The sequence below is a fragment of the Raphanus sativus genome, chromosome 1 (assembly GCF_000801105.2).
Source record: "Raphanus sativus cultivar WK10039 chromosome 1, ASM80110v3, whole genome shotgun sequence".
Classification (NCBI taxonomy): domain Eukaryota; kingdom Viridiplantae; phylum Streptophyta; class Magnoliopsida; order Brassicales; family Brassicaceae; genus Raphanus; species Raphanus sativus.
This window is the reverse complement of record NC_079511.1, coordinates 4,832,422-4,855,370: the sequence shown is the minus strand read 5'-3', so window position 1 is coordinate 4,855,370 and position 22,949 is coordinate 4,832,422. Positions and strand designations below refer to the sequence as shown.

The 22,949-nt window shown below is 39.0% G+C and overlaps 9 protein-coding genes across 14 annotated transcripts; 4 read left to right on the top strand and 5 right to left on the bottom strand.

The window, feature by feature from the left end:
- The first annotated feature begins 185 nt into the window (after positions 1–185).
- LOC130510180 (probable xyloglucan endotransglucosylase/hydrolase protein 8) lies at positions 186–1,716 on the top strand. Its single transcript, XM_057006574.1, has 4 exons — positions 186–494; positions 597–697; positions 793–995; positions 1,167–1,716. The coding sequence occupies exons 1-4, from the start codon at positions 308–310 to the stop codon at positions 1,573–1,575; spliced, it is 900 nt and encodes a 299-aa protein (XP_056862554.1). The 5' UTR covers positions 186–307; the 3' UTR covers positions 1,576–1,716.
- Positions 1,717–2,331: 615 nt separating this feature from the next.
- LOC130510170 (probable transcription factor At1g11510) lies at positions 2,332–3,713 on the top strand. The gene has a single exon (XM_057006563.1). The coding sequence runs from the start codon at positions 2,400–2,402 to the stop codon at positions 3,639–3,641; it is 1,242 nt and encodes a 413-aa protein (XP_056862543.1). The 5' UTR covers positions 2,332–2,399; the 3' UTR covers positions 3,642–3,713.
- Positions 3,714–3,768: 55 nt separating this feature from the next.
- On the bottom strand, positions 3,769–4,624 carry LOC130510185 (protein DESIGUAL 3-like). Of its 2 annotated transcripts, none has more exons than XM_057006586.1 (3): positions 4,449–4,624; positions 4,144–4,367; positions 3,769–4,064 (listed from the first exon to the last, which is right to left on the bottom strand). In XM_057006586.1, exons 1-3 carry the CDS (start codon positions 4,560–4,562, stop codon positions 3,845–3,847), a joined length of 558 nt encoding a protein of 185 aa, XP_056862566.1. In that variant the 5' UTR covers positions 4,563–4,624; the 3' UTR covers positions 3,769–3,844. The 2 variants fall into 2 exon arrangements, with proteins under 2 accessions (XP_056862566.1, XP_056862568.1); XM_057006588.1 differs by having other exon boundaries at positions 4,144–4,364.
- Positions 4,490–6,564, top strand: LOC108836612 (uncharacterized). 2 transcript variants are annotated; one of them, XM_057006568.1, is made up of 4 exons: positions 4,490–4,534; positions 4,621–4,715; positions 4,874–5,722; positions 5,814–6,564. In XM_057006568.1, the coding sequence occupies exons 3-4, from the start codon at positions 5,296–5,298 to the stop codon at positions 6,479–6,481; spliced, it is 1,095 nt and encodes a 364-aa protein (XP_056862548.1). In that variant the 5' UTR covers positions 4,490–4,534; positions 4,621–4,715; positions 4,874–5,295; the 3' UTR covers positions 6,482–6,564. The 2 variants fall into 2 exon arrangements, with proteins under 2 accessions (XP_056862548.1, XP_056862553.1); XM_057006573.1 differs by lacking the exons at positions 4,490–4,534; positions 4,621–4,715 and having other exon boundaries at positions 4,731–5,722.
- Positions 6,565–7,045: 481 nt separating this feature from the next.
- LOC108834448 (uncharacterized) lies at positions 7,046–10,056 on the top strand. Of its 2 annotated transcripts, none has more exons than XM_018607783.2 (6): positions 7,046–7,356; positions 7,492–8,359; positions 8,464–8,648; positions 9,060–9,096; positions 9,224–9,285; positions 9,408–10,056. In XM_018607783.2, exons 1-6 carry the CDS (start codon positions 7,259–7,261, stop codon positions 9,874–9,876), a joined length of 1,719 nt encoding a protein of 572 aa, XP_018463285.1. In that variant the 5' UTR covers positions 7,046–7,258; the 3' UTR covers positions 9,877–10,056. The 2 variants fall into 2 exon arrangements, with proteins under 2 accessions (XP_018463285.1, XP_056862528.1); XM_057006548.1 differs by having other exon boundaries at positions 7,308–7,360.
- An 858-nt stretch (positions 10,057–10,914) lies between these two features.
- On the bottom strand, positions 10,915–12,246 carry LOC130510190 (DNA-directed RNA polymerases I, II, and III subunit RPABC5). Its single transcript, XM_057006596.1, has 4 exons — positions 12,110–12,246; positions 11,837–11,895; positions 11,276–11,370; positions 10,915–11,170 (listed from the first exon to the last, which is right to left on the bottom strand). Exons 1-4 carry the CDS (start codon positions 12,143–12,145, stop codon positions 11,145–11,147), a joined length of 216 nt encoding a protein of 71 aa, XP_056862576.1. The 5' UTR covers positions 12,146–12,246; the 3' UTR covers positions 10,915–11,144.
- LOC130494469 (uncharacterized) lies at positions 12,246–14,719 on the bottom strand. Its single transcript, XM_057006553.1, has 3 exons — positions 14,582–14,719; positions 13,305–14,500; positions 12,246–12,384 (listed from the first exon to the last, which is right to left on the bottom strand). Exons 1-3 carry the CDS (start codon positions 14,627–14,629, stop codon positions 12,363–12,365), a joined length of 1,266 nt encoding a protein of 421 aa, XP_056862533.1. The 5' UTR covers positions 14,630–14,719; the 3' UTR covers positions 12,246–12,362.
- On the bottom strand, positions 14,549–16,041 carry LOC108834449 (multiple organellar RNA editing factor 9, chloroplastic). The gene is made up of 4 exons (XM_018607785.2): positions 15,620–16,041; positions 15,197–15,294; positions 15,014–15,079; positions 14,549–14,930 (listed from the first exon to the last, which is right to left on the bottom strand). Exons 1-4 carry the CDS (start codon positions 15,985–15,987, stop codon positions 14,749–14,751), a joined length of 714 nt encoding a protein of 237 aa, XP_018463287.1. The 5' UTR covers positions 15,988–16,041; the 3' UTR covers positions 14,549–14,748.
- A 1,962-nt stretch (positions 16,042–18,003) lies between these two features.
- LOC108836796 (G-type lectin S-receptor-like serine/threonine-protein kinase At1g11410) lies at positions 18,004–22,393 on the bottom strand. Of its 3 annotated transcripts, XM_057006528.1 has the most exons (9): positions 22,197–22,393; positions 21,324–21,560; positions 19,951–21,239; positions 19,759–19,878; positions 19,463–19,665; positions 19,151–19,361; positions 18,826–19,063; positions 18,595–18,739; positions 18,004–18,504 (listed from the first exon to the last, which is right to left on the bottom strand). In XM_057006528.1, exons 3-9 carry the CDS (start codon positions 21,233–21,235, stop codon positions 18,178–18,180), a joined length of 2,529 nt encoding a protein of 842 aa, XP_056862508.1. In that variant the 5' UTR covers positions 21,236–21,239; positions 21,324–21,560; positions 22,197–22,393; the 3' UTR covers positions 18,004–18,177. The 3 variants fall into 3 exon arrangements, with proteins under 3 accessions (XP_056862508.1, XP_056862503.1, XP_056862511.1); XM_057006523.1 differs by having other exon boundaries at positions 19,951–21,560; XM_057006531.1 differs by lacking the exons at positions 18,004–18,504; positions 18,595–18,739 and having other exon boundaries at positions 18,825–19,063; positions 19,951–21,560.
- Positions 22,394–22,949: the final 556 nt, after the last annotated feature.

Here is a 22,949-nt window from a genome sequence, read left to right as displayed (position 1 = left end):
TTTAAAGTTCCATCTGTTTCCCACTTTACAGTAATCATTGCGTTCACTGTTAATTTCCTCAATTTTTAACTAATCTTTTCTTGATTATGCATTCATTTTACTAATAAAATATATTTCCACAAACCGTATCCAAAGTCCAAACCCAAATATAAAAATTCTTAGTGGTCAGAACAGTAAAATTCCCGGTCTTTAAATTAAAGCAATAAAGCTCCATCGTCTTCTCACTCACGGAACTCGTAACCAAGTGAGATCACGTTCTCCCTCTCTCTCTCTCTCTCTTCGAAAAATTCGAAGCTGAGACGACACAATGGAGACGAGATGTTCTTCCATGGCGGCTGTGTTCTTTTTCGTGGCGGCTCTAATGGCGTCTTCCTCAATCACAGCAACACCGACACCGTCGTTCGAAGAAAATTTCAATATAATGTGGTCTGAAAATCACTTCACGACTTCCGACGATGGACAGATCTGGAATCTGGCCTTAGACAACGATACCGGTACGTTCGAATCCAATAGCCAGGAATCTCCGGTTTAAAAGATTAGTGTTGCGCCGCGTGTTCTTAAACTCTAGATTCATTTATTTGAGTTTCTTCGAACAGGATGTGGATTTCAGACAAAGCATATGTACAGATTTGGATGGTTCAGTATGAAGCTAAAGCTTGTCGGCGGCGACTCAGCCGGCGTCGTTACCGCTTACTACGTGAGCCGTTGTTTTATTTTAGTTTTCAGTCTTGGAAAGATAATCAATTTTCATTTTGTATAATTAACTCTCTCTCTCTCTTTTTATGACGTTAGATGTGTTCGGAGAATGGAGCCGGACCGGAGAGAGACGAGATAGATTTTGAATTCCTAGGGAACCGAACCGGAGAGCCGTACATCATTCAGACCAATGTGTTTAAGAACGGAACCGGGAATCGGGAGATGCGACATACTCTCTGGTTCGACCCGACCAAGGACTACCACACCTACTCCATTCTCTGGAATAACCACCAGCTCGTGTAAGGCCACCCATCTTACTCTACCACTCGGTTTTGATAAACCGAACCGGATATTATTGATAGAAATTAGGAACCTCAAACTTAGCAAAACCAAACCGAATTGATCAATGTAGAGCTAATTTTAACGCTCGGTACAAAGTGTAACCCGGTTAAACTCAATGCAAATCACAGGTTCTTCGTGGATAGAGTACCGATTCGAGTGTACAAGAACAGCGATAAGGTACCGAACAACGATTTCTTCCCGAACCAGAAGCCGATGTACTTGTTCTCCAGCATCTGGAACGCTGACGACTGGGCAACACGTGGTGGTCTCGAGAAGACAGACTGGAAGAAAGCTCCATTCGTCTCTTCCTACAAGGACTTCGCCGTCGAAGGCTGTCGTTGGAAGGATCCGTTCCCTGCTTGCGTTTCTACCACAACGGAGAACTGGTGGGACCAGTACGACGCATGGCACTTGTCAAAGACACAGAAGATGGACTATGCGTGGGTGCAACGTAACCTCGTCGTATACGATTATTGTCAGGACCGTGAGAGATTCCCTAAAATGCCTTGGGAGTGTTCCATTAGCCCTTGGGCTTAAGCTCAAATTTTGGTCTTTCATTCAAATGTATTAAGTTGGAATGGTTGCTGTAATAATTTTGTACGTTTTTTCTTCTTCTTCATTTCATTTCTCATTGATTGTATCATCTGTTATTTGATTGATTATTTAGTCGGCTATGTCCCATAACTTTGCAATATAATTGACCAAAAAAAAAAAACTTTGCAATATAATATATTTGGACTGATGAGCACTTTATATTAAACTGATTTTTGTTTGGCAATTTGCATATCAGTTCTGGTTTTGGGGTTATACAATTTGAGTTAGATACATGATAGTGGGAGCAAAGAATATAATACAACAAGATCTACACATTCTTTAATAAAAAGTCTTCAACTTTTTTTTTTTTATATCATCAAATTATCTTTAGTTAGTTTAGTCTGTAGCAATTATCTTGTTTTTAAACGTGAGTTGATTCCTTTCTCTTTTATTTTTCCCCATATATTAGTGAAACAATGTAGATCTTTCAACCATCACACTGTTCTGAATTCTACCAACATATATTGGATGAAAATATAGAAAAATATCTAAAAATGGCTAGTTTTAAAAAGAAGAAAATCATAACAATAAAGATAAACAAAACAAAAATCCTAATAAATCTCGAAAAAGTAAAAAATCAAATTAGTGGAGTCGAAAAATAAAGAGACTCTCTATTCAATAATAAGATATGTTTAAGGTAAAAGTGCAAAATTTAAGGAAAAAAAAAAGAATTAGACATCTTATATATAAAGCGAGGGAGTAGTGGTAGTGAAAAGGAAACACCAGTTTCGACCTCTCAAAGTCCCCCAAAGACAAAAACCCTAAAGATGTCAAAGAAACGTTTCAATCCGTTGGAAGATCCGCCGAATGCATCATCAAGCGACGAAGACAACGACGAGATGGAGGCGGCAGGAAACTCTTCCTCGGAAGAAGAAACTGACGATGATGAGTCATCCTTGAAGAAACCAGAGTCTGCTCCTCCGGAGAAGAAGCATCAACCTTCCGATTCCGGATCCGGATCCGGATCCGGGTCTGATGAAGAAACCGATTCCGATTCTCTAACCGAGAGAAAGAGCTCCTCCGCTGTTAAATCCCTCACCACCGGAACGAAGGACTCAGCGGTGGCGGTGGCGGCGAAGAAGAATCACGATTCCGACAAAAAGGTGAAACCTTTGACGAAGTGTTCTACAAAGAAGCGTTCTTTGAGTGAGACAGAAGGAGCAGCTGCTGAAGCCAAGAAGGCCAAGACTGGTACAGGTACAGGAGAAGAGTCGGCGAAGAAGTCCTATTTCCAACGCGTCTGGAGCGAAGAAGATGAGATTGCTGCTTTGCAAGGGCTTATCGATTACAGAGACGAGACTGGTGCGAGTCCTTATGATGACACGAACGCGTTTTATCTGTCTGTGAAGAAATCTATCAGCTTTGATGTTAGTAAAACCCAACTCTTGAAGAAGCTTTGGGGTTTGAAGACAAAGTATGAGAACAATCTTGGTAAGGAGAAGAACGGGGAGGAGGTGTCGTTTTCTAAGCCTCACGATCGAAAGGCCTTTGATTTGTCCAAGTTGTTTTGGGGAGGTGATGGTGTGGCTTTGGATTCTGCTGTCAAGTCCAATGGGAAGAAGTCGAAGAAGAGCAGTAAGTCGAAGAAAGTCGAGGAGGAGCCAGAGAAGGTGGCTTTGGATTCAGCTAATGGGAAGTCGAAGAAGAGCAGTAAGTCCAAAGTCGAGCCCGAGAAGAAAGAGCTAGTTTCTTCTTCTTCGCCCAATGGTAAAAGCTGTGAAGACGAGGTGGTTACTACTAATAAAGGAGAAGCTTCTCCATTGGGTGTTGTTGCGGAAGTGGATGATGCGTTTGAGAAGTCTGTTCTTGTTAAGGCGGTAGCGCGTTTTGGTGTGGATGATATTACTGCACAGCAAGGTTGGAGTAGGCTTGCCTTAGAGGATAAGAAGAGATTCGAGGAGGAGTGGAAAGTCTTGCAGCTTAGGGAGCTCGAGCTCTATTCCCAGAAGAGCGGTTTCATTCATGAGGTTGTAACAAAGATGGCTGAATCATTTCAACCAAACCCTTAAGACATATGTTTTTGTTTCTGCTGTTTTTATGGTTTGTCCTTTTTATTGATTCTTGAAGTGTTCATTTTGGAATATTTGCGGATTTATTAATATCAGAAATCAAGTTTTAAGCTAAAAATTGAAGCAATTGAAGGTGTTATGTTGTTAATTTGATACAATCACGAAACATACTTGCGTCGAAAAGACATTGAGCTTTGGGGAAGTTATGCGCGGCTTGTATTTGCTGGTTGCACATTCTCTCTGTCTTCTTTCTTTGCAGCAATGGCTGAAACATAATATCCTGAAGTCACCAGTCCATGTCCAAAACAAAATATGCCTCCAACAAGAAAGAACCAACGATGAGGCAAGCTGCAGAATCTATTTGATCTCGAATTGGCCAATGTTGCTAACATCAGCGTCGAGTAGCTGACAGCAAAGAACATCCTAATACAAAAAAGGTATGTCAAAAAACAGTGTCTAAGATTTGTGTTTGAGATTTGGATTTCATCGTTTGCATTATTACCAGGAGAGAACAAGGAGAGCTACTGCGAGTATCTTGTTGGCAGTCGCTCGCGTGAAATCTTGCTTAGAGCGAATGTAAGTGCAGCCACCAAGCACATTGGCTGTGACATGGACGATAGACAGAAGCACCATCGCAGCTACTCCCTCAGCAAAAGCTCCAGAGCTTGGCTTTCTTCCACATCTAGTATGTCTTGAATGTTGTTGATGAGCATGATGAGGCTGCTGCTGTTTAGCATATATGGGAGAAACATCAAACACAAGAAACGAAAATAAACTCGGATGTACTGTCGGTGTAAAGATTCAAACCTTGCTCTGAGCAATCTCAGCTTCTATCCCGAGGACTGTAGCTGTAATGTCTGCGCATATGATCAGAACAGAAACCAAGAAGCCAAGTTCGCTTTCCATCTCTTTCTTATTCATAAGTCCCAATACTTATTATTCTTGATTACTCTATTTATTTCCATTGTTGTTTTGAAAGTTTGAAGGACGAGGAAAGAATGAGATTACTTTCCTAAGCCTCCCCTCTTACTACAAGACAACAGAGAGATTCGTTTTTTTGGTCTCACCAATCAAGTAAAGTTTCATTCCTTTATATATATATAAAATGATATTACTTTCAGATGCTTTTCTTGTAAACTAGTGTGTATTAGATAAACCTTTTTTTTTATAAAAGATATGAACATTCAGATTGAAATTAGAGGTTGATCACATGTTTGACTTTTTACTTCAAGAAAAAAGTCAAAGATCGATAGAGGCAGCATGTGGCCTTATGCTCTGTTTGGAACGTGAAGAGAAGTGAAAAAAGGTGTGATTACCATATCTTTCTTTCTGTAATCACATATGCTAACATATCAATATATTTTTCCAGGTTGTAACTGACTAATTGGAAAAGATCTGACCAGCTTAATAACCCTATAAACGTTAAATATTAGCTGTGAATTTATTGGTTTCTGAAAACGTTTTTCTTCTTGGTTTCTTCTATGGTGTGATATCTTATACTTATGGAAGTCTTCAATCTCGTTTTGGAAACAGTTTGTGCGGATATTGTCAAGCCGGAAGAGACACAGACAGAGACGTGTTCAAAATTAATAGAATCTTTTATATAGTTCACATCTCATCTTGTGAAATCTAAAGACGGATCTTGAACAAAAACATGCATGGAGTTTGGCTTTATCTCAAGAAGTCTGTTAGCTGCTGCAACGCTCAGAAACCAAGTGACGCTGTTTATCCAGGAAAGAACCTAATCCAGGAGATGAAGGATCCATCCGGTCGCACAAGATCAATGTCGAATCTGAGGAATGAGTTTGTCACTTACGGAGATGAGGGAGCTATGCAGAATCAAAGCTTCCGCAGCTCACGATCTCTTGAGAGCGCCAAGTTTGTAAACACAACAATGAGATTTGAGGGCAGTGGCGCGGGAGCATCTTCTTCTGATTTGCTCTCCGGTCGTTATTCTTCTGAGAGGTTTGATGTCATTGGCTCTGACATATGTGGTTTAGGAGCTCTCTCTTGTAGAATTTGTCGCCAGAGAGTCAGAGATCTTAATGCGTTTGAGACTCATTACCTTTCTAATCACTGTGGTAAGATAAGAACTCTAATTACTTCTCTATCTCCAACAATGTTTGGTCAATGCCTTGAGGAAAATTTGATTTGTTTTTTCTTTTTTTGTAGTCACTAGACTCTTAGAAGGAGACTTCTCAAGAACAACTGTAGAGTTAATCTGCAACAGAGGCTACTACTCTCACAAGCTTGCAAAAACGAGAGGGAACAACATTTCAGCGATTCTAAAAGTCCAGAACCTGCAGAGAGTCGTCGCAGAGTTTGAGAACTACAGAGAACTCGTGAAAATCAGAGCAACCAAGCTTTCGAAGAAACACTCTCGCTGCGTGGCTGATGGGAACGAGTTTCTTGGGTTCCACGGCAAAACTCTCTCTTGCTCCCTCGGTTTGAGCAGCTCTTCGAACCTATGTTTCTCGGATCAATGTGGAGTTTGTCAGATTCTAAGACACGGGTTCGCTTCTAAAACTAGACCAGATGGGATTAAAGGAGTGCTCACAGCATCGACTTGCTCTACAGCTCTTGAATGCATCGAAACGGAACCTGGAGGAAACAGAGGTGGTGGTGGATTGAAAGCTGTTGTGCTGTGTAGAGTGATCGCAGGGAGGGTTCATAAACCTATGAAGAAGTTTGAAGATCCTAATGGTTTTTCTGAGTTCGATTCATTGGCGTTGAAAGTAGGGCCAAACTCTAGGCTTGACGAGCTTTATCTATTGAGTACTAAAGCTCTGTTACCTTGCTTTGTTATAGTCTTCAAGCCTCGAAACAACAACACCTCATAAATCAAAATTTTATTCTTTTGGTTCTTTTGTATAATTTTTCTTTTTATTGCAACTCTACCTCGTTGCCAAACCCAAGTTTGTCACCAACATGGGCTATGTCTTGCTCACCAACATGTTGTTGTGTCTTTCAAGTTCCTAGGGCCACATCTCAGCTCAAGTAAATGGAGTGGGTCAACATAGAGATTCAAAACTCAAGTTATGTTTTCCAAGAGAGACAGAGATGTTTGGCATACCTTGTCTGCTAAAGATCATCAATTTCATTAGATCATGGGATCTTTCAGAAATACATGACCGTTCTATACTTTGAATTGTCAAGAATTTTAAAACCTTTTATAATGATTTGTTACTTCATAAAGCGAATCAATTGTTGATTTCATTCAAAAGTATTTGATTGAATGTGCACTAGTCTTATTTCTTCGGTTTGGAGTTTGGTTCCGGTTAGGAGTTCCGCGTCATCTAACCGAATCTAGAAATGCCTGCCACGTAATCAAACGTTATAGGGACAGTTTCGTCATTTCGGTCTTTGGCATTAGAAAAAACATTTCACCGTTCATCGAGGAATAAAGGTTTCCAATACTATATAATAAATCCGAGAGGAAGAGGAGAGAATCCGAAGCTGAACCAGACGAAACCTTCGAGAGAGAGAGAGAGGGTGCTGTTCGTCTTCTTCTTCCCGTCTCTCCGGCGGCAGAAAAACTCAAATCTCAATCGGAGAAGATAAGAACAACAATCGAATATACGACAGAGAGAGAGTAAAAAAAAAGCTTGGGGGTAACGATGTCGAAGAAGAAAGCAGCAGGTAGCACCATGACGCTCAAGGACTTCCATGGCGGCTCCATACCATCTGATCTCCCTCTCCCTTCCGCTCCTGGAGTGTAAGTCAAATAAATCGAACCATTATTAATTTTATGAAGAGATCAGATCTACACGAATCATGATTGTTTTTAGGTCTATTCTTCGTATTGGACGAGACGCGTGTGTGATTTATTATTTCTGATTGATTTTTTTAGGGTTCCGAAGACTAGTACTACGGATAGACCTTTCGTTGATAATAGAGCGCCTTGGGGAGGAGCTTCTATGGGCCGGCCTGATCAGAGAACGAGGCCCAACTCGTCTCATACTATCAGAAACTTCGATGATAAATCACTCTTTCTTCCTCACACGGCGAATATCGGACGTAACTTCAGCGAGGATGAGCGGAAGCCTCTGGACGGTCACTCTGCTCCTCGTAGGATGGTTAGTGATGATGTTTTCCGCGTCGCTAACAGCCGATTGGAGGTGAGAGCTGAATCGGTTTTACCTGGGAGAGGAGCTAGTGGTGGTTGGTCTGGTGAGAGCTCGGGAACTCAGTCTAATGTTTGGGCTGGGAGGAAGGAGGTACCTGTAGCGGTGGTGGCGGCGGGTAGCAATGAGGGGGGACAGTCTTCTTGGAACACGCAGCAGCCGCCTGTTTCTAGTTTGGTTCATTCGAGTGCGCTTGAGCAAGTGTCTTCAGGGAGGTGGCAGACTAAGCTTTTGGTTCCTTCTCAGATGGGTTTTGATGTTGTTAAGCATTCGGAGATGGAGAGCAGGGGTTACAAGGGTAATAATAGCCATGTGGTTAATCAAGGGGATGGTACACGTGGCCTGGTCGGTGAAGACGGGATCCAGGGTGGGAGAAATTTGGCTCGTGAGTATGAGAAACTCCCTGGGGCAACTTTTTTGGACGCTAAGGAAGTGAAAGGTGTACCACATCCAAATTATTCTGACGTTAGGCCTGCTGGACATTCTGTGCAACCAACTGCACCTTCTGAAGTTGTGGAACGACCTAAGCTGAACCTGCTACCACGGACAAAACCTCTTGAAAGCGTTGAGAAACCTGTGAATGATGGAAAACTGGTACTGAGATATATAAGTTTCTGAGCTATTTCTTTTGGTTTCAGTTTTTTTCTTTCTTGGTAAACTGTGTTCTGAATTCTGATGGCTCAACTCTATATCTGCAGGAAAATGGGGCTTCAAATCTTATTCAACGTGAAACTGGTTATGCGACACAGAAGAATATGAGCGTTTCAAAACCTGGGTTGTCTGCAGATGAGATTCCTAACAAACCGGTTGAGCGCCCCAAGTTGAATCTGAAGCCTGTGGCACAGTTGCTTGAGAAGCCAGAAGTTAAGACTGAAAAGGAGAGGTAAGTATGTTCAAAAATATTTTCAAGTTATGGTGGTACTTATTTATACACTCAACTCAGTTATATCATTTGGAGCTTGTGGAGATTGGTATTGTGATGCAAAAAAATGCTTAATTTCTCAAAATTTGTACTGGCTGGTGGCGAATACGGAAATGATTAGGCTCTGTGTCGTTATATGTTTTGATATTTATTCAAATGAAAGAACTGCTTATATTGGCTTTGTGTCAAACTATCCTCAGACGTCCAGATAGCAGAATATGGTAACATTGGATTCCATTCATAGTTGTTTGCGCTAGCTTTCTTTTTTCTTTCTGACATTCGCTTCTCTTGGTTATTAACTAGACTGCCTCCTTGGCGATAAGTATATATTTGTGTGTCAAACATTCTTACGTTTTCTGGTTCCTGGTGCAGAAACGCAGTTTTTGGCGGTGCCCGACCACGAGAGCTGGTGAGTGCTGTTTTTGTTTCATCTTGTTAACAGTCTCCCTTTTGTTCTGTCATCAAATTGATTTACATGGCTATGTAAAGTCATCTAGCTTTGCAACTTGAACTTAGCCTCTCTATTTGGGTACTAGGTGTTGAAGGAGCGAGGCATTGATGAGACTGAGCATCACAAATTGGAGCAACAGTTAGAAAGGTAGATTCGGTTTCCTTTAGCCTCTTGCACTCTGTCTAGACTTTCTAGGATCCAACACTTTAGGGGTCCACTGAGATCAACTATTTAGTTCTTAACTTTTTGATTATGTTTTTGTTCTAAAGGACTGTCCTCAATCCCATCGAAAGGGTTCCAGTTCCAGTTCTAGAGCACGCAGTCCAAAGACCAGTGAGTTCTCCTCGTGACCTGAGAACGAGGAAATTCGACCAAAAGGACGTGAGAAGTGTAAGCGACATTGCCACCAGATCCGAAACCCAGAGGCGAAACTGGCGTGATAATAATGATGTCAAGAGCACAAGACAGCAGCAACCGCAGGCTCAGGAGAAGACGAGGCATCCATCACCAGAGACATGGCGAAAACCAGTTCCACAGAAACCGGAGTCACCAGACGGAACAGGGCACCGTCCCGGGAAAGCAGCCTCTCCTCTTGAGCTAGCTCAAGCCTACTCTGACCCTAAATCCGGAACAGGAAGCAACAGTTTTAACATGAGCCGCAACAACCAAACGCAGCAACCATTCTCTCGGTTGGTAGGATCGACAACAACGAAACCAAAGCATATCAATGGCTACTGAGAGACATTGTTCGTTTGTTCTTTATTCGGATTGGTTTTAGTTTCCGACTAATTGGGTCTTTTAAGTTCTCGAGCACATCTCATGGTATACTACTTTGTGGGAATGGTATGTGGGAGATTTGAATGTGATATGGTTTCCCTTTAAGAATGGGGTTGGATTACATAACCCAACATTTGTGTCTTTCTTCTTTGGTTATACATCTTTTTTTATAACCACTAGTAGAAATATTTGAAAATTTTGGCACAAACATGAACACAACACTGCTCGCTACAAGTAGAGTACGTTATCTTTTCAAACAAACGTAAATCTTTAAATTCCACGAAAATAATTATCAAATTTATCGGAGGAAATCAATTCATGAATGTTCAAATCTCCTTTTGAATGCATCTTAAACGTATTGTCATCTTTCAAACAAACGTAGATCTTTATCACGTCGTGTCTAGAAGAAGAACCTCATCAGTTTCATTATATATTCAGCTGAGCTTCAAGCAGCAAAGCAATTGCATGGCTTTGATGAGGAAGGACGGTGGAGCGAGGAGGGAATCCACAAAAATGGTGGTTATCATGAATTTTGCCCGGAGTAACAGAAGCAGGACATGGTCAAACCTCTGTCCCTGCTGCACTCCGGGAAGAAACCATGGTATCCACTATCTTTGTGGATTTCCCCTCACTCCCAAACTTCACTCTGCCCTTGTAGCCCGACCCTTGTAGCCCGAGACTCTGGGTTTGCCGTGGCCGGTGGTGGTTCTGGGGTGCATGAGCAAAAGGTTTAAAGATTTAATTAGAATGAGTATTGAGGGAAGAGGACTGCCTGAGCAGTAATTCTCATCCATATGAGAAACACTATGAGGAGGATGAAGTGTCTTCATTGAAGACTATTATTGTTATATAGTTGTCACTTAACTTGAAGAGTATCATTTTTCACCTTATTGTTTTTGAACTCGTAAATCCAATCGCCTTCTTTCTCTTTTAGTTCCAACTGACAAGTATACTAAGAACTCGGAAGAAAATAGAAAATCATGAATATACGAGAAGAACTAAAGAAAGACGAATTACTTAGAAGTACAAATCTTTCAGCTCAGAAAATCATAACACGTAGAGACACCCGACATGCATATGACAAAATCCCTGACGTAGTCTAAAACCAACATGATTCAGATTGATTTAATTTTCTACACCAAACACACAAGAGATTCATACATATTCCATAATATATAGCCCTCTGACGAGTAACAACACTCTTTCAACAGATTTGCATCCTCTCTTTTTCAACTGTTGTCTGATTTTTCCAGAGCTGCAAAGAACATAAATAGTATGCGAGTGAGTATAAAAATCCATAATGACAACAACAAAAAGAGGGCTCAAAAGAAACATTGGGAGAGTTAGAAGACTGTAGTACTGTTATAGTTGAGAAGCTTCTCAATAAGATCAACGTGAGTCATAAGCATACGCCTGCAGCAGTATCTCACCAAGTTGAGCGCATCAAGTGCATCCCTGCAAAAGCACATCATTCACTAAAGTCTTAAAAGACTTCAGTTATTTGTTTCTCCACCAACAGCGACGGTGTTAACTAATCACATAACAAGATAGGTGTAATAGTTTCTTCCAATAACAATTAACCCTTCATTGATTTATTTCCTCAACTAACCAAGTGAGTGGCAACCAATAGGTACTAAATAACAAAACTAGGTGGGGCGGGCGCATAGAGATTATTACACTAAGCAGAACATAGTCTCTTCCAGTAACATTATGAAGATATCGAAGCTAAAGCAATTCAACAACAAATCTCTTTGATTGGTTTTGTTTTATCAATTAGAGAAGTGGTGTTAACTAATCCCATACTTGCAGTCATTATGCTTTCCCCCCCCCACATAACAGACAGACTCAGTAACGAAATCTGGAATAATTACTCTCAAATTCACCACAAAAGTATGAAGTAAGAATCAAGTAGGTAGCTTACCCTTCAGTGTAGTCAAGCTGGAGAAGATCAAGATAGGCATCCCACTTGTTTCCAATCACCTAATAAATAAACAAAAATCATAGAGAGTGAAAGCTTTAGCAAAGCTCGAAACTTTTTATCTCTCTAAACGTTTTTTCTTTTATCTAATCGACCCGTAACGTATTCAATCCAATGAAATACTCATATCATCGAAATACTCATATCATCTAAGAGAGCGCAGAGATCTTTTGATTGTCGAATGTAGATTAAGTAAGTTGAACAAAAAAGCCTAACCTTTCCACAGGTAAAGCAGCGAACAGGGATGATCATCTTGAGCTAAGCACTGAAACCTCTCTTTTTTTCTCAGCTTGGGAGTTTTAGGGTTTACTGCTTCACTTCACGCTTTCCTTTTTAATAGGCGAAGGAAGAAGAAGAACACAAAAGGGCTTTTGAGACAATGACTGGGTTTGAAAGACTTCTCCAAACGACGTCGTCCCGAGTAAAATGTGGTTGGATCCGGTTTGGTTCGGTTTTTTATCGAAATTCTTCAACTTATTCGGTTTTTGAAGCTGGGTAGGGAAAATTGAAAGATCTAAAATTATGACCAATGGACGAGAACCACGACACCACATGATCCATACACTAACATCAGATACCAAATTTGACATGTCTAAACCACATACCATGTTTTATTATAAGTTTATATAACATTTATTTGTTGACCAACCATGAAAAGAAAGAGCATGCAAGCATATACGTTACATGCTAAACAAATCAGCTTCATTATTAATTAACACTAGATTTTGATCCGCGCTAAGCGCGGAATATTTTACGATGAAAAATTTTACTAATAATTTAACAAATATTTTGGTTATTTTTAAAGAGTGTGTATTTAAAATATTTTTGTATTTAAATCAGTATTTTTAAATTCAACCCGATTGTGATTATACCGGTTAATCTGGAGATCTGACAATTCAATTTATGTTTTTAAAATATTCATATTAAAAAATCACTAAAACCCGAAACTAACCGATTGAACTGATGGATGACCGATATGTAATCTAATTGGATTTAAATTGTAATAGTTTCATAATTTGTAATCTTATAATCGAAATTTTAAAGTTCGCTATTTTGCAATTTATGAAATTATGACATTTCTACAAAATTTTAAAGAGAAAATGATAGATATAAAATAACTAAGATTAATTATTGTATTATTTGGAAACATTGATAGTAGTATAATAAATATATTGTTTGGAAACATTGATAGTAGTATAAAGAAATAAGTATATTATTTGGAAACATAGACAGTAGTATAAAGAAAAGAACATTAGTGACTTAATGTATGTTTAACTATAAAGTATAAATGTGTATTTAATTTAAAAACTTACAAAATAAATGTTAGGTCCAACCGAATGTTTCTGTTTTAATAAGATAGATAAAAAAATGGTGCTCTTCTTCTGAATCTATAGCTCCCGGTTAATAATACCTCTGGTAACCATAAGAAGATGTCTCGAACTGACTTCTCTCGAGCCTATTCTCATAACCATACGGATACGAATCCCCGAAAAGATAGTCACAAGTCATCTTCCACGGATCAGAATCGTTGCTATCCCAGCATGAAACTTGGGCCGCACGGTTTTGCTCCTCCTCCTGGCGTCTTTTGTTACGTAAGACGCAAGGGAAGTAGCCTCCGAATATCACCTCGCACATATCCGTCGCTTCTAACCCGTAACCAGACGGAACATACACAGCTTTCACTTCACCTGTTTCCACACTTTCAGGTTTAGTAGTAGTTTCATAGCTTAAACTATCTTCCTCTTCATCCTCATCTTCTTCTTCTTCTTCCCATTCTTCATCATCTTCCTCTTCTTCTTGATGAAGATCTTCTTTAGTGGCTTCCAATGGTCTAGCTTCCTCTAACGGTTCAGAGAAGGTTACACGTTTCTTAACAACTTTCTTCTCACCACCATCATAAACTCCTAAGGGAACTGGAGCTATAACCTCTGGAGGAGAAGGAGGGTTTGCCTGAGCAGCGGTTGAAGAAGAAGAAGGGTAACATATTTTCACCGATGGAGGAAGAGGTTTCCCGTAAGTTGCAACGATATCGTAGCCACCACCGTACGGTGTTGGATCATACTCCTCGAATTCCGGCTCATTGAAGCCTCCTTGAACATTGCGGTAGATATTGAACTGAGGAGGAGACTCGTAGGTCGTGTAGACATTCGGATCATAGAACAAATGTTTGGGCTCAGACATGGTGGAAACAGAGTAAGCAACAGATGCTGCAGAGGTTGTCTCATACTCAGATGATCCATTCCAGTTATCATAACCACTATTATAACTCATTGGATCATAACCACTATTATAACTCATTGGATAGGAACCAAACTGCTGCTGCTGATTGCTATCATAATAGTTATGATCGTAGAGATTGTTAACCTGATTGGAATCGTATGGGATCTGGTAATGCTCATAGTAATTGGCCATCTTGGAGGATTTGAGAGCTTCGAGGATAATCTTGAAACTCTCTCTTGCTCTGCTGTTGGTGAAAGAAAAAGATTGGGTGGAGCATTGATTAAAGGGATCTGAAACGTTTGGTGTTAAGTCAATGCAGTGTATTATTCCATGTGATGTGTTGATAAGGTGGGGACGACACTGATGTAGATGGTTTCTTGTCTTTGTCTGGAATTAGCATAAAGAAAATGTGTGAAAACTAGTGGTGGAGAGAGATTCCAACCTAACAAATATTGATGATTTGAATACCTTGCTACAAGTTAACCGGACAGAACAGGAAACTAAACCACATGGCATGTCTTATATATTGTTCCAAACGACGATTTTACATCCGGTTTGAATAAGCTAGGAGGGACTACTAACCAAATCAATCAATCAAAATCTCGCACGCTCCTAGTACAAAAGGGCTTTGACGTTCAAGAGGAATCAGAAGCGGCTGGTGGTGGCGCTTGTCTTGGTTTCCTCTGCTGCTCAGGAGGTGGTGGGCCGTCTCTTTTTCTCTCGTACCTCTTACTTTGATACTTGGAGTTATTGCGCTGCTTTGGTTGGTATGTTGGGTATGTGCAGGGGATAATCTCTCCATTGATGTACTTGTCGCCTAAAACAAGGGATACAAGTGAGTGAGTGAGTGAGATCTTAAAGACATTGTAAATTTAGTAATCAGGGCTTAAATAGAGCTACCTCCATAGTCCTTGTTCTTGACATCTATGTAGGAGTCAGGCAAAACCCAGAGAACTCCTGGCAAACCTGTAAAAAAAAAAATTGAAGACGGAGGTAGTCAAGTGTCTTGAAGGGGATTATAAACATACACTTTCAGTAAGAAAATCAAAAAGCTTTCCATTATTAATCAGTAAACTCACTCACCCTTGAACTTCTCAGATGTTTCTTCGTCGATGGTGCATTGGAATCCAGTATAGGTGGTAGTACTGAATGCATACATATTCTTCTTTGCCTCTTCCATACTGGCAAATAGACACAAGTACACTCAAATAAGTACACCACGAGAAAATTTAGTTTAGCTGGAAGTTATACACAAAAGTACACTAATTGGTAACAGAAGCAGCACGACCCTAGTATTCAGTATTATCAAAGTTCACAAGCATGTTCGTTCAATCTCTTCGCACAACTCAATAGATTATTAATAAACAAGCAAGACTGAAACTTTGAACTTAAAATATTCATAACAAACTATAATATAATTCAACCTAAACCTTCAAAGAAAATCAAAATTCAAAGCAGCAAACAATAAAAAGCTTAAGCCTTTACGTGAGAAGAGAAGAGACGAACCTTCCAAGAACAGTAGCAAGAGTGTTGAGGTAAGTATCAATCATCTGCTCCCTCGTTGGCGCTGGATCCTTGGGGAACTCCATCACTATCAGCCAGTGATTGTAGTCGCACCCTGGAAGCATTATCGTCTCCCTCTGCTCGTTGCTGCTGCTCCTTCTCGACGAGTAATCCGAATCCACCGTCGCAGCCTTGACCATCGCCACCCGACGCCGAGACCCGGCGGCGGAGATGATGCTCCGGGGCAGAGGATTCCTTTTTTCGGTGAGGCGGATGCTGGAGGAGAGTGTAGGGAAACGTGCCAGGTGGCTTGAGGGAAGTAGGGTCTTGGGGAGAAGCAAGGAAGAAGAAGATGTTGTGAAGGAAGCCATTGCGAATTGCAGACAGCAAGAGAGACTGCCTGTTCCGCTCGGACACTTTGACGATAATTTCAAGGGGATAAGACCTCTAAACGACACCGTATTGTCGCAAGATCTATGATAGGCTAGTGGACTTTTATTTGGGCTGAGATTATGTTCAGCCCATACTAGCTAAACTTAATCCAAATTAAAATTAACTTAATCTTGTAAGGGTTTAAGATTTTAGTCCCTTAATTAATTTCATCTCCAATTTGGAATCAGCTTACACTGTAAAAATAAATTTTCAACCGAATTTTGGATTAGAAACACAACAAAACTAAGCGTTGTGATTAAGTTGTTCAATCCGAATATCAGGCCGGTTTCGATTTTCTGGTATTTCGGTTTACAAAAAATAACTACCATATTAAAATTATATATACTTTGATTTTGTACGGATTTATATATTATCGGTTTTTAGTTTATTCCAAAATTCCATAAATTTATTTATCTTTTACAATATTTTATGAATTTTACTTTATATAGTTAAATATCAGTTTTAATACAATACATAGATATTTCAATTTTTAAGTAGCCTATTTTTCTTTTACTATTTAATAATTAGTAAACATATTAAATTGATAATTATAATACTTTTATATTATAAAATAATAACAATTAGCAATATATGGTATTATAAATAACTAAACATTAGCACACATATTTGAGCATTAGCACACATATTTGTTAACAAAAATGTAAAATTTATGTTTTATTTAATTTAATAAAAATTTAATCATAACTTTTAGTTTAAAATAAAATATAAAATTACTAAAATTAACATTTTAAATATGAAAATTATCAATAAAAATTATGTATATATTTTTAATTATCTTATATAATTTGCATATAATTATATTACTATATTTAATTTGATTAGTTTAGTCAGTGTATTCGGTTTAATCGGTTTATACACCTAACCATATTTATATGCAGCGGTTTCTTAAAAATAACATTCATTCGGTATAATCAGTATTATCAAATCCAAAACCACTTTTTCTATTTCGGTTCGATTCTGGATTTTACGGATTAAACACCTTCAATTACGATTATACCACTAATCTACTACTGCATGCAGTTTAATAATTTACTAGATCATGACCCGCGCGTCTGCGCGGATTTATCTTTTGATTCACATATTTTATATACATGTTGTATATTATTTAAGATTTATAATATAAAAAGTTAGAATGATCCGGAACCAAAAAAAATCGACCCGGACAAAAAAAAATCAAATACCTACTTAGATCCAAATGTTGAGAACTTGAAGAACTCATACCTGAAATGAACAGATTTATATTCGACCCAGTGAGCTAAATTTCAAACATAATATCTTTTGTTATATTTTTAATTCATTTTTTTGGGTTGGTGAGATTTACTATTAATTCGGAAATTTTTTGGCTAATTTAATGGTATATATTCGTAGTTTTCTTTTTTTCTGAATAGGAAAAAAAAGATTTGGGTCTTGATTAAATTTATCTTATATAACAAATTGCTGCTATAAATAATTTTTATAAAAACTAATTTGTAACATTAATATCATTTTTGTTATAAATTAGTATATCATGGTTTATAGGTTCAAAGTATAGAGTTAGTCGTCTTCATAGTATTACTAATATTGATAGATGCAAGTTAATGAATACAGATAATATATTATATTATCAGTAATCTGTCGTATAGTATTATATGTTAGTAGATGTATTATTAATAATCTATCTTATAGTATAATATGCTAGTGGATATATATATAGCTTATAGTAAAATATATGCAATATAAGAAAACATGCGTAATGGATATAATAATAAGATAAGAAGTAAAAAATTATGGTAATTGTTGATATTAATTATTTATAAAAAAATATGTCTAATAATAAGTAGATTAATATAGTATTAATTATATAAGGTCCAACTTTAAAATCCACCTAGAAGAAGTTGTAATGTTTCTGTTTTAATAAGATAGATAGTAAAATATGAAAATGCACAAAACATCACTAGTATATTAAAACTTCCCTTTTTACTTGGTATATTATAACTTTATAACATTAATTCTGCATTACATCCATAAAATTCACTTTCTATAAAGATCGATAAACAATTATAATTTAACTATACCTATAGAGTAAAACCATTGTAATAACATGGAGTAACACACTAGCTATATTCCTTTTAACGACCTTGGACGTCGGTGAGGGTAACATCATTAAGAGAAATACCAGTTTCTCCACTGGGCCAATTACCTGAGCTGCCGTCGTTTTTGACGTTTCTCTTCCTTCCCACCGTAAACGCAGGATAGTTCGGAGATGGAAGATCAATGGCGTTATGTCCCAACATGAACACAACGGAAGACATGTCTGGTCTGTCCGAAGCGCTTTCTTGCACGCAAAGCAACCCAATGTGTACGCACTTCATCACTTCGCTCGCTTCGTAACTCTCTGCGTCCATCAACGTATCTACGATCTCTCTTGCTTCACCTTTTTCCCATAGACCCCAAATCTACAAAACGAAAGAACCAAACATTGTCTTGTTTCCGACACAAACCTTGAACCAGGATATGAAAAATAACTGCAGTTTTTTTGTACTTACATGTCCGACTAAATTTGAATTCTCGTCGTAGATGACACTATTTTTCTTTCCGGTTATGATCTCTAAGATCAATATTCCAAAGCTGTAGACGTCGGATTTTATTGAGAACTGACCATCCATTGCATACTCTGGTGACATATATCCACTGTGAAAAGGAGATTGAAACGATTCTTTCAGATTGATTAGAATGTTAGAGAGTCTTGTAGATACTGAGAAAGAATATTAACTCACTATGTTCCAACAACTCGGTTAGTGCTTCCTTCGATTTGGTTGCCTCCAAAGATTCTAGCCATGCCAAAGTCAGCAATCTTGGGGATCATCTCATTGTCAAGTAGTACATTGCTCGCCTTGAGGTCCCTGTGGATGATCCTCAGTCTTGAATCTTGATGAAGATACAAGATTCCCCGAGCAATCCCTCGGATTATCCCCATTCGTTTTGGCCAATCTAACTCCGCTCTATGCTCCTCACCTAAGAGGATGATAACGAATCCAAAGTTATTGATCTTGTTGAAGGGGAGAAATTTAAATTTTGTGTTTGAAACGGTTGAGAACTTACGGAATATGAAACAGTCTAAGCTCTTGTTTGGTAAATATTCGTATACCAACATCTTCTCTTCTGATTCGACGCAACACCCTAAGATCCTCACGAGGTTTCGATGCTGCAATTTCGATATCAATTTGACCTCGTTCTTGAACTCTTCCATCCCTTGTCCTGAGTTTTTTGACAACCTCTTCACTGCTATCTCCATACCATTTTGTAACACGCCCTGATATATAATTAAGGAGACAAACCTTACTACTTATTATACATAACTCTTTTATACTTTAGACATGTAGGAAGATAGTATGGTTTTGCTTCTTTCCTTACCTTGTAAACAGGTCCGAAACCACCTGCTCCAAGCTTGTTTTGAAAAGAGAAGTTACTAGTCGCTGCAGCGATTGTGCTAAGCTCAAAGAGAGGCAACTCCCCCTTTCTTGATTTATCCTCAAGCTCTTCTAATACGAATGGCTCTTCAATATCAAAAGAGCTCGGGGTGAACGTTGATGGAGGATTCTTATGCCTGTTACCCTCTGCATTTTGTGCATGTTTTCAGTTTGTTAGCTATGAGCTTAGCAAGCAAACCATGTATGCTTAAAAAATAGCATTCTCAGAGAGTTTCTTACGTCTTCGCCTCCTTATGAAACAGAACAAGATGATCATTAGCAACATCACCACTACAATCATACTGATGAGAATTAAGAGAAGTCTCCTCTTCCCTGATGAGCCATTTCCATTCCACCGCGCTGAAACATAAACAAACAAATCAAAATAACGAAACAGAAACAAGTAGCAGAGTGTATTTGTAAATTAAGTACCTAGCTCTGCCTTATCTACACGTAGATAGAAATCTTGTCCTGCACTCAAGTATGTCCTTGTATCCAACATATCACCGTGCCATGTCAAGCAACCTTTCGCTCCGTCTTCGCTCTCGTGGTAAGCGCTCGCATAAGCGACACAAGAGCAGTTCCTCAAACACCTCTTTTCACATTCTTTCAATGTTATGTTCATATCCACACTAACAGCTGATGTATTGGGAACCTTCACGCGCTTCAACTTCGCAAATCCTTCTTTCCCATTACATATCGAAGCTGCGTTGCTCCTCTTACACCCATCCGAAGCATCCCTCAAGTTCCAAGCTTGGGGTGTTTTAGGCTCGTGCCCCGGTAGGCAAGAGCACTCAAACTTGTCTGGACTTGTGGTATCGCAGTAACCGTTGAGGCCACAGTGGTTGTAGTTGTCACACTTCTCTTCAGGAGCTGACCAGAACCCGATCCACTTCTTATCCCTCCCGTTCCATGTGAACCGTTGCAGGATTCCCGTCTCGTTTAGCACCATTCTTGTTACGACAGAAGGATCCAACACACCGTAAGTGATTGATACTTCATCAGGACTATTCACAAACGAGATATTGAAGATAAACTTGTTTGTCATTTGAGGCACACCGCTCCATCTCTGCCCTGTCCATGAGCCCGTACGCCACCACAGCGTCGTTCCTTTATACATCATCATCTGCGGAAACCCTCTACGGTCTATCCTGTACGTGACGTTACCGAAACCAGGGTCACCAGGAGATCTCCACGACGTCATGAACCGATCCACACCGTCTTGGCGAGTGAATCCAAACTTCATAAACGGAAGCAAAGTGTTTGTGGGATGGTTAAAGCTCTCCCAGAAGCTTTTCCCTGTGACAGGATCAAGCAGAACAAGGTTTCCTATATCAGATAGCTTCGCAACTAGAGCCGGTTCTGAGATGGTATCCAAAACATCAGTGGACCAGATAGGTTCTGTTCCGTTGACTGATGTATAGATGCAGAGATTCCCTCTGCTGCTGAACCTTATTACCCCAGATGTGTCATTAATAGGATGGTCTCTGTTTGCAACCCATACAACAGTCTGCTCAGAGACTTGAGCATACCAAATCCCAACGTACCTGAGCTTTGAAGTCCCCAGGCTGAAGAATCCAAAAGCGAATCTCTTTCCTTCAGAGTATATAACATCACCATCTCTCATGGACTGTGTTCTCATGATCATGTTGTTGGAGAAACAAGAATGGACAAGGAAGGAGAATAAAACAAAGAAAAAGATGAAGAAGATCTTCATCCTCCTGTGTTTGTTTGTTTTCTGACCAGAGTTTGATGGAAACATATAAATGCTTTGTGTCTTATTGAAATATCCAAGTGGGACTCACCTGAACTAACAACATTAACTGCAGGCATCAATCAGTCACGCTCGGTTCCGGATTTATCTCTCTACGGTTGAACTTTCAAACATGTAAAACAAAATAAACTGATTCATGTGACTTACAACATGACACGAACTAAAAAGGTTACCAACTTCGTGAAACCTTTTCTTCCGTGTCCAATATCCATTCAACCATTGCCTTTTTTTCACTGTGCAGGAACCAGTCCACGCCACCTAAATTTCCCTACAATAATAAATACTTACTTATGCGTAACATGACAAGCATATATATTGATATTCAAAGACCTACTTTATACACAAACTCATTGACAACTGAAACTTAGCAGACAAGAGTTACTTTTACACATATCATTTCTATTTCTTGTTTTATTTTAATGAGCTAATCTCAAGGAAAGGTAAATCTTGACAGATTCATGGTATTTAACATACTGCTATATGTGCGGTCTCACGCATATTATGTTGATCTTCTCTGCCTTTAGATTATGCCTGTAATATCATGAAGTCAAATAATTCATGGTAACCTTCCACAGTTCCACATTCATTCTCATGGTAACCGACACAGAAAAATCATACGTCCTAATGTGTTTTTTTATCCTCCTTGGAAAGGAATTCTATAAGATATATCAATCACTACCTAGAAACAATTACGTCCTACACCAGGTGAAGATAAAGACGATAGTGACTGCCTGACTGGCAATAACTTTATGTGAAATCTTAACCACTACCCCCAAAGATAATATTATATATACCAAGCCCCATAGCTAGTGAATATGAAGTTGATAATGACGGGATATACTAAACTCGGTAAATTCATCAGCCAATAAGCATAATCAAGAAAGTTAATGATTATAAGTCTTACTAGGTAATATGAGGAGAAACCATGGGAACATCAGATCCATCGGCGGGGAGCCAACCACCACCGCCACTCTTCCCCATTTCTTCTCCTACTTCCTCCTTATTTCATTGTTAATCAACGTCTCACACGTAGTTGCAATTGATACTAAAACATATACTTCTATGAAAGTAGTTTATCAAAATAAGATAGATCTCTCAACAATTTCAAGATACTTCAACGGCCATGAACAGAAGTGAGAGTAACGTCATTAACAGAAGTGCTGTTTTCTCCACTGAGGTCGTCACTCTTGACGTGTGTCTTCTTCCTTCCCGACGTAAACGCAGGATGCTTCGGAGGAGGAAAGTCATTGGCGTTATGACCAAACATGGACACAACAGAGGGCATGTCTGGTCTATCCGAAGCATTTTCTTGTACGCAAAGCAGCCCAATGTGTACGCACTTCATCACTTCGCTCTCATCATAAATATCTTGATTCATTAGTTTGTCTATGACCGCTGTTGCTTCACCTTTGTTCCATAGATCCCAAATCTACAAGACAAAACGAAATAAACGACATTTGGCTATGTTATGTTCTGCTTTTATCCTCTGTTTATGTAAAAAAAATTACAGATTCTAGTTACATGTCCGACTAGGTTTGTAGATTTCTTGTGGAAAGCACTATTTTTCTTTCCTGTTATGATCTCTAAGATCAATACTCCGAAGCTGTAGACGTCGGATTTAATGGAGAAATGACCCTCCATTGCATACTCCGGTGAC